This window comes from Sceloporus occidentalis, unplaced genomic scaffold (assembly GCF_023333645.1).
Source record: "Sceloporus occidentalis isolate IW3139 unplaced genomic scaffold, rSceOcc1.0.p SCAF_4, whole genome shotgun sequence".
NCBI classification, from domain to species: domain Eukaryota; kingdom Metazoa; phylum Chordata; class Lepidosauria; order Squamata; family Phrynosomatidae; genus Sceloporus; species Sceloporus occidentalis.
In genome coordinates, this window is record NW_028316984.1 from 60433678 (window position 1) to 60443809 (window position 10132).

The following is a 10132-nucleotide window of genomic DNA, read 5'->3' on the forward strand; positions in this document are numbered from 1 at the left end:
TGGAGACCAGGGTTCAATTCCCAGCTTGGTCATGGAAATCCACTGGCTGGCTGTAGGCAAGTCACACTCTCTCAGCCTCAGAGGAAGGCAAAAGGAAAAAAAGGGGGAAAAAGCAAATCTTGCCAAGAAAATTTCTCTTTTTCTTATTGTTGTGTGCTTCTGAGCCATTTTTTATTTATGGCGACCCTCAGGTGACTGTCACAGGCTTTTCTTGGCATGTTGCTTCATAAGGGGCTTGCCATTGCCATCCTCTGAGGCTTAGAGAGTGTGATTTGCCCAGAGTCACTAGGGTCACGCTAAGTCAGACAACAAAGCTCCACACTACATGGTGTAGCATTTTGAGCATTGAACTATGACTCTAGGGACGCAGCCCGGCCATGGAAACCCACTGGGTGACCCTGGCCAAGTGACACTCTCTCAGCCTCAGGGGGAGGCAGTGGCAGGCCTTCCTTTAAACAAACCTTCCCAAGAAAACTTCATCATAGGTTCCACTATAGGGCTGCCATAAGTGGGAAAGACTTGAAGGCACCCAACGACGACAACAGCTCTGTGCTACCTGGGGAAGGGGTTTGAGTGCTGGACTATGGCCCTGGAGACCAGGGTTTGACTCCCCAGAGCCATGGGTGACCCTAGACAAGTCACGCTCTCTCAGCCTCAGAGGATGGCAATGGCAAATGCCCCTCTGAACCAAGCTTGGCGAGAAAACCCCAGGAATGGTGCATAGCCACAAGTTGGAAATTACTTGAAGAAGGCACACAACAGCCACAACAACAAAAGGAGCATGGATTTAATATTTCTATGAGTGTTTTGGACTTTTCTTGAGTCCTGTCATCCATACAGAGAGAGAGAGAGAGAGACTGCACAGAGAAGAAGGGCTGGGGGTCAGGACCAGAGGAGACCAAGGGTCCTAGCTGCAAAGGAGGACATCATGGCACTGCAGAAGGGAAGACATTACAGAAACAAAATATATAATCATGGAAGTGCAGAACGGAGATGTATATATATACATGTGTGTGTGTGTGTAATGGCAGTGCAGAATGGAGGACATTCCAGACTATCTATCTATCTATCTATGGCACTGCAGTAACAAAACATTCCAGAAACAAAATATCTGCATATAAATATACAAATGTATCTATTGTTCCTGGAATGTCTTCCATTCCGCAGTGCCATGATGCCCTCCTTTGCAGATGGAGGACCCTTGGCCCCCCGTGGCCCTGACCCTCAGCCCTCCTTCTCTGTGTGGAGAAAGAGGGCGCAGCAGGGCGCATGCTCAGGAAGGGCCAGGAGGAGGAGGGAGGGGGGCTCTCTCTCCCTCTTTCTCTCTCTCCCGCGAGCGACCCCCGCCCCTCTCATTGGAGGAGGAGGAGGAGGAGGAGGAGGAGCCAACCGTCGCCCCTTCTCCTTCCCCCTCCGCCGGGCGCGAGGCAGCCCTTTATAAGGCGCGCGCGAGCCGTCGAGGAACGTTGTCGTTGGCGCGCGAGCTTCGAAGGAAGGCTGCTCCAGCAGCAGCTGCTATTATGGATGTAAGTGTCCCCCTGCGCGTGCGCTCTCTCCTTCTCTCCCTCTCGCCCTCCTGAGGGGCAAGCAATGCAAATGCAAATAGAAATAATGCAACTAATGGGAATGGATGCAGGGCGCTTGGGATGGGAGAGCCTTGGACTGGGACTCTGGAGTTGTTGTTGTTGTTGTTGTTGTTGTTGTTGTTCTGGAATAGTCAGAAATATAACTTTTTTATCCATTTATAAATAAATAGAAATATTTATTATTGTTACTGTTGTTGTTTCTGAAGGTTTCTCGCCTTTGCTTTTCCCCTCCCTCTGAGGCTGAGAGAGTGTGACTTGCCCAAGGGGGGGTCTCCATGTACTTTACCTGCATAATTTGTTTATAATTACTGCATAGTATGTGTATGTATATATATATATATATATATATATATATATAAAATGCTCTACACTGGGTCAAACAATACCTATCCAGAAAGATGTCTTATTTCTGTCTATGATCAGCTAGAAATATTCTAACCAATCATAGATTATTTAGATAGTTGTGTGCCTTCCTCCAGTCTTTTCCAGTTTATGGTGACCCTATCATGGGGTTTTCTTGGCAAGATTTGTTCAGAGGGTTTTTTGCCATTGCCTTCCCTTGAGGCTGAGAGAGTGTGACCTGTCCAAGGTAAGTGGGTTTCCATGGCTGAGCCAGGATTCGAACCCTGACCTCCAGAATCGAATCTCTATTCCACTCTGGAGACCAGGGTTCAAATCCCCTTCCAGCCATGGAAACCCACTTACCTTGGACAGGTCACACTCTCTCAGCCTCAGGAGAAGGCCATGGCAAAAACCCCTCTGAAGAAAACCTGTTAAACCACCACCAAAACAAACAAGCCAATAAGTCAGAAAGGACTTGAAGGCAAGGAAGGGAGCCATTGTGGCTTGAGCGCAGGAGACCAGGATTCAAATCCTGGCTCAGCCTTGGAAGACTTGAAGATGTGAAGAAAGTACACAACAATCAACACACTCTCAGCCTCAGAAAAAGCCCCGCCAGAGGGTCACTCACTATGGGTCGGAAAGGACTTGAAGGCACAACAACAACAACAACAACAACAGAGGAGCCAGTGTGGGACAGTGCTTTGACTCTGGAGTTTGTTGTTGTGTGCCTTCAAGCCCTTTCCAAAGTAGGGCAACCCTGAGGTGAACCTGTCATGGGGTTTTCATGGCAAGATTTCTGCAGCAGAGGAGGTTTGCCATGGGCACCCTCTGAGGCTGAGAGAGTGTGACCCAGTGGGATTTTATGCTAGAGCGCCTTTTATTGCCCTTAGTCTCCACATGGCCCTGAAGAGTGATCTCTGCCTACACTTTGCCATGGCCACCCTCTGACTTTGGAGACCAGGGTTCAAATCCCTGCTTGGCTGTGGAAAAGAGCTGGGTGAGCTTGGGTGAGTCACACTCTCTCAGCTCCAGAAAACCCTGTCCTAGGGTTGCCAGAGGTTGGGAACTACTGGAAGAAGGCACACAACAGCAACAAATGGGCACCACGTGCCCATAATAATAGTAATAATTTATAGTGTACTTTACCTGCATAGTTTGTTTATAATTACTGTATATATAGTGTTTTTATTTGTTTTATAACAACAATACAAAACAAACAATCTGTAAATAAGAAACAGCCTTGGAGGACTATATGTAAATAAACGTGTCTTTTGTGGGGAAATAGCAGTAACAAAGTCCTAAAGACATCACTCGGATTCGCTAGTAGAGGAAGTTGAGATCAAAGCATCTTTCCAAAGAACAGCTTGATGAGTAGGAGGTCTGATGGCAAATGAGTCGGCGTTGATGTAATCAATAAACACACATCAATCGTGTGGTTTTATATTTTGTTATTCCTTACATTTATGCCTCTGACAGGAATTTAATGTTTTGAATTGAATGCATCTGGAAAGCACCATGCAAACTTATGGCTCTATACAAATAAATGATAACAATGAAGGTGCCAGCCACAGATGCTGGTGAAATGTCAGGAATAAACTCTTCTAGAACATGGCCACATAGCCCACAAAAAACCTATAGAAGATAGGTGAGAAAAGCAGCTCAAGGGAGGAGCGTGGGTTGGTTTTGAAATCCATCAGTTGAGGAGAGGAGAAATCATAAACCCATACAAGTTTTGCTTCTTCTTTTTTTTCCAAGATCACTGGGAATGATTTGTTGACATCCCTTTTGTCGCACCTGTTAATCTTGAGAGGCCAGTGTCGCACAGCTTTCCTGAGCTTCATCCACACTGCAGAAATAATCCAGGTTGACACCACCTTAATGGTGTGTCAATTTCTGCCATGTGGATGCACCCTTAGTGTTAAAAAAAAATCTCAAGGGAGCGCCACCAAAAAGGAGGGCTGAGGTTTCTGAGTTGCTCTGCAGTTTCTGAAACTTTGCCCTGACTCTGGCAATAAGGACAGCTTGCAGCTTCCTGAGCCTGCCTTCCCTTCTGCCCTACCAGCTTCTCCTCCCAGTACGTTTTTGCATTAGCAGAAGACCATGGAAATTGTGCAGAACTCTTAACTGAAGTCGGTGGCAATGTTGTCAATAAGTGCAAGGCAACTTTTAAGACTTGCTGCCTACGCAGGTGCCTAAAGCAGAGAGGAGCCCTTTTCTCACACTCTTGAAATATAGTATCTCACTCACACAAACAGATGTCCACATAGTGGGGCAAAAAAACCCCACTACTTCCCTAGAAGGATGGGAATTTGTACCTAGGCAACTGTGTACCTTTTATTTTATTTTTTATTGTGTTTGTTTATTTGTCTGGTTTGGCAAAAGAAAAAAAAAATGGGGGAAGAAGCCAGGCATGCTCAAGTCCCAAAAAGGGGTGGGTGGGGAATCTTCTCAATTAGGAATGCTTTTGTCTTTGTTTTGCTCTTTGGCTTGGGAATCTTCCAACTAGAAAGCCAGCCTTACAGGTTGGCCATCAGTACTTCATGTCCTGCTTCTGAGTTTCCCCATTGGAGACCTCTAGTTAGACCCAGAAGGGCAATACTTCTTTCTTTTTGGCATTGTATGGCCCAAAGCTACATGACCTCTTTTGAATGGGTTGCCCAGCTCATTTGTAATAGTGTTGTAACTTTCTGCTAGTGAGGAGGGCAATGTTTCTGGAAGGGATTGGAGGGGGGATCTGGGCGGCCACTCCCTCCTTTGCCTTTCTTGGCTGCCCAAAAATTCAAACGGCTGGTGGTTTCCTGAGATATTACTTCTCTTTTTTTTCCTTCTCCCTTTTTCTACTGATGAGCAGAGCTGAAGTCTCCATGCCTTCTGATGCTGAGTTCCAGACAACAGCTCCATCCCCTTTGAAAAGAAGCTGGAGACTTGGCACCCTTTTTCATGTTGACCCTTGATATCATTGCTCCACACAACACATATATGTATCTGTTGTTATTGTGCCTGCTTATTGGCTTAACATCCAAGCCACCAAGCATCCCTCACTTTATTAGTGTGGAGGTTGTCTTTGATTTTGTTGCATGAGGGAGGGTTTTTTGTTTTTGTTTGTTTCCATAAAGGTATTATATAACCCTGCAGTTGCTGTTCAAAAACACAGCTAGGTTAGTCTATTTCAGCACCTTTGAAACAGAAAAAGGAATGTCTACATCTGATGAAATGGACTGGAGCCCATGGTAGCTTATGCTAGAAACTGACTGCTCTCAAGTCCAAAACCCAACTGCAGAAATAATCCAGTTTGAGACCGCTTGAATTGCCCTGACTCAGTGTTAGGGAACCCTGGGAATTGTAGTTTGTGGTGGTACCAGACCTCTCTGACAGAGAAGGCTAAATGTCTCACAAAACTACAGTTCCCAGAATTCCCTAGCAGTGAGCCAGGGAAGTTAATGCAGTCTCAAAATGGATTATTTGTGCAGTGTGTTTTGGACCTCAGTCTCAGTAGTCCCACAAGATTCCCCTACCTCCCCCTCCATGAACCAACATGTTGTCTACTAAACCATCATTGTAAATAAGACCATGAGAATTACTAGCCTGCAAAAAGAAGAAGAAAGGAAGGATGATGTCCCTGCATTGTAGAAGTTGGAAGGTTTTATTTTTGGTCTGTTTGTATTCTGAGTGTAGCAGAAAGCGCTCCCATCCACTAAGAACCCACTTGGTTTCTATCCCACCTCATGCCGCTAGCTACCTTTTTTTGTTGTTAATTGCCTCCAGTTTGGATTTGACTTATGGATAAGAGACCTCCATGATTCCTGGTTATCAGTTGCCTTGGGCAAGGCTCTAGCTTCATTGATTGAATATCCACCTGTAAAGGGGTCTTTCTTTTTTCCTATTACCTTCCACTTTACCAAGCATTATCAACTTTCTAATGTCATGATATGACCAAACCAATTGCCTCATTTTGGTCATTTGGGCTTCTAATGAGGGTTCAGGCTTTATTTGTTCTCAGACCCATTTCTTTCTTTCTTTCTTTCTTTCTTTTTGGCAGGCTATGGTATCCCATACAACTCCTCCAGCATTAAATTTCAAATGCATTGTTTTTCTTCCTGTCAGCTTTCCACACTGTCCAGCTTTCACACCCATACATAGAAATTGGAAATCCAATGGCATGAACAATCCTGAAACCAGCCCACTTAGTTATATGGAATTGTATACATTTGCCTGTGGCTGACAGGCTAGTATTTACTGTAAATACTCTTCCATCAATAAATGTTTTTGTGTCATTGTAACTCCATGGGATGTTTGGGCAGAGGTTGGGAAAATGACAGTTTCAGACCTAAGAAGTCCCCAGCCACCATGGCTATCTTCCATGCTACCTGAGAAGTTCTGGTAGCTGTAGACTAAAAGAGTAACTTTTCTAAGTTTGGAGGAGGGGATTTTCTCTTCTTCCCAGAGAACCAATCACAGACACTTCCATTGGGGTTGTGTCCTTGCTACACAATCAGTAGTTTGGTGCCATTTTAACTGCCCTGACTACAACCTGTACAATCCTGAAGTTTGTAGTTTAGTGAGGTGTTTGAAATTCTCTCTCCCAGAGAGCTCTAACAGTTGAGGGGAATGTGCATTACAGCAGTGGTTCTCACATGTCAGTTCTCCAGATATTCTAGCCTTCACTCCCAGAAGACTCATACAGCATAACTAATAATCAGGAATCCTAACAGTTGAAGTCCAGAAGAGCCAAAGGACTAAAGTTTGAAAGCCATTACACTAGAGCACTGTGGCAAAGGGTTCTCAGTACCTCATCAAACTACAAGCCCAGGATTGGAAAGGAAGAAGCTATTATCACACTTGAAGTGGTATCCAATTATTGATTGTACAGTGTGGATACCCTTCGTCATATTATCTCAAAATGAAGGAGTGTGAGAATGCATATACAGTCCAACCCCTGTAGCTGCAAGGGATATGTTCTGTGGAAATGCAAAACCATGGATAATAGCAAACCCTATTGAAATGAATGATTTCTGGAGGAAGCTGACCACAGAGTTGCACTGGAGGACCTAGAGATAACACTGCTCTAGGCATTTCTGGGTCCTCCAGCAGAACTCTTATGGTCTGCTTCAGAAGCATAATATAGAATCTCTAAGATCTAGAAAATGACTAGAGAAAACTTTTTTTACATGAGTGAATGAAACTGGGTACCAGTTGCACTGTAGTCATGCATTGTCCATGCTTAGTTAAAAGTTTATTGATAACAGCTTGGGAGGCATTTCATTGTAATTCTTATTTGAATGAAGATAGATCAAGAACAGTCTGCATCATTGTAGAAGCCTCGTTGTACAGCTTTTATAAATCCTTGATTTATAATATATTTATAGTTATACATTTATATTTGTATATTTAGTTGCTTTAAAATGGAGGGGCAACCGTGTTGTACTTAGTTTGTAGTCAAGATAAGGATCCATGTGTTTAGTTTCTGCTACAAAAGCTAGGACTTTCCTCTGTCACAGACAGCACTGTCATACAAGAAAAGCTTTGCTGACTGTGGATTGCCTGTGTGCATATGCACTAGAAACCAGTGAATCATCGACTGTGTAGCAAGGGTCTATGCTGAACAACCTGCATAGTTGTTGCTCAGTACTACATTTTCAAAACCTGGTTTATTGTCCACATTGCCTCCATATCTGATGATCTCCCAACTTTTTTGGTCACTGAATGAAAAAGTTGAATACAGTGATAAAACCTCTATATTAAAAGGGCCTGAACCACTATATCATGGTTTGTGGTTGGATAGCAGATAATTCTAAATGCAAAATTATAACCCTGTTGTTTGTGATAGAATAGCATGGCAAGGAACAAACATCCATATCTGTCCTGACTCATAAAGACAGGGCTCTTGTTTCCCTGAAAGAAAAGAGTACCTAGGAAATGATTTGGGCACTCTCTCTCACTGCTGTATTCTTAACTGTTTTATTCTGTCATTCAATTACAGCTGCCTCCTGAAATCCTTATTTTTATGACCGAAAACAGCACTGATGAACCAGGCTCTGGTGATGATGGGGACTACCAAGAGGTGTGTTTGCAAGAGGAAAATGCTGATTTCAACCGTATCTTCTTGCCCACAATCTTCTCCATCATCTTCTTGACAGGAATCATTGGCAATATCTTGGTTATTGTTGTTATGGGCTATCAAAAGAAGCTGAGGAGTATGACCGACAAGTACAGGCTGCACCTCTCTGTGGCTGACCTTCTCTTTGTCATCACTTTGCCCTTCTGGTCTGTGGATGCTGTCATCAGCTGGCACTTCGGAAATTACTTGTGCAAAGCAGTCCATTTCATTTACACAGTCAACTTGTATAGTAGTGTCCTCATCTTGGCCTTCATAAGCTTAGACCGGTACCTGGCAATTGTACATGCTACCAACAGCCAGAGACCCAGGAAATTATTGGCTGAAAGGATTGTCTATGTTGGTGTTTGGCTGCCTGCCCTGCTATTAACTGTACCTGATATAATATTTGCTAGCACTAGCGATGTCGGTGGAAAATACGTCTGCCAGAGATTTTACCCTCATGAGACCTGGTTGATTTCCTTCAGATTTCAGTATATTTTAGTGGGTCTTGTTTTGCCTGGCCTTATAATACTGACTTGCTACTGCATTATCATTTCTAAGCTGTCACAGTCAAAAGGCCACCAGAAGCGTAAAGCCCTTAAGACCACTGTCATCCTGATTGTTGCCTTCTTTGCCTGTTGGTTGCCATACCACATTGGCATCAGCGTTGACACCTTTGTCCTCCTCGGATTCATTGAGAATGGCTGCAACTTTGAAGCGATACTGCAAAAATGGATCTCCATTACTGAAGCCCTAGCATTTTTCCACTGTTGCCTGAATCCTATACTTTATGCCTTTCTGGGTGCCAAATTCAGGACATCAGCCCAAAATGCTTTTACCTCTGTTAGCAGGGGTTCAAGTCTCAAGATCCTTTCTAAAGGCAAACGAGGAGGACATTCTTCTGTTTCAACAGAGTCAGAGTCTTCCGGTTTCCATTCCAGCTAACAACACTTTTGAGGGGGTTTCAGTATTTGTAAAGAACAGAACTCATTATTATATATACACACACATTCCACAAGATTTTGGAAGATGATATCCTCCAAGATAATGTATAAGTTTATTCCCAGTTGGAATATTATATTTGTTTAGTTTTCTGTGGACTTATTTATAAATATGAAACAAAACTGTACATGTTAAGAATGTCTGGGCAGGACCTGAAAATAAGTGACGGGTTGACAAAGTTTTACTGCTTGTATATCTGGTTTTACACACTTTTAGAGTGTATCATGTCAATGTGTGAGAGTTGTTTGTATATAAAGGAGGTATATCTGCTGAAAGAAGGAAGTTTTTCTGTATTCAGGACTCTGTCCCTGTCCTGTATCGCGTTAGCTGTGTTACACTGGTTTAATTACATTTTAGATTTTAGGTGCAACCCACCTCCGAATAAAGGCAGGGTCAAAAGGCTTGCAATCGAATGCATCTAGATTACAGCCAGTGGCACTTACAACCAAAGTCTGTTCGGTCAATTCTTTGTGGAGTTGGGAGATGAAACAAATGGGTTTGCAAATCTCTGTCATAAAGTTGTAAATAAAAATATGTGAGAAAGAAAAACACCTGGAATGGTATTTTCATTTTAAGTTTCATGCAAACTGCTTTTACTTTATTTTAGCTTTCAGTTGCTTATACTCTTTTTTTTTTTTTTTTTTTTTTGGTAGAATATTGGGGAACGGAAAACAAACAGGACATTACATAATTAAAGCAAAAAATAATTCCAGAGTGTATTAGAGATAAACATTTTTATTCCACATACTGCAGCCATATAATGAGTTATTAATTTTGCCTGCACCTCACCTGGTTGCAAAATGGAACATCTAGTTCATCAAAGAGAAGTAGCCATCCAAGCCTGCATCTATGCCTTTAGATCCAAATATGTGTGTGATGTGTGCCTTCAAGTCATTTTCAACGTATAGCGACCCTAAGGCAAACCTATCATGGGATTTTCTTGGCAAGATTGTGCAGAAAAGGTTTACCATTTCCTTCCCCTGAGGCTTCATTTAAACAAAAATGGAGAACTAAAATAGTACAAATTTGGATTAATAGGACATTTTGTATAGCTACCAAACCCATTCTGATAAAAATGGGATAGTTGGTGTAATAAAATCGCCTA

The 10132-nt window shown here is 43.0% G+C and overlaps 1 protein-coding gene across 1 annotated transcript; it reads left to right on the forward strand.

Annotated features, from left to right (window-relative positions):
* Positions 1-1409: 1409 nt before the first annotated feature.
* Positions 1410-9559, forward strand: CXCR4 (C-X-C motif chemokine receptor 4). Its single transcript, XM_089523321.1, has 2 exons — positions 1410-1526; positions 7909-9559. The coding sequence occupies exons 1-2, from the start codon at positions 1521-1523 to the stop codon at positions 8968-8970; spliced, it is 1068 nt and encodes a 355-aa protein (XP_089379447.1). The 5' UTR covers positions 1410-1520; the 3' UTR covers positions 8971-9559.
* Positions 9560-10132: the final 573 nt, after the last annotated feature.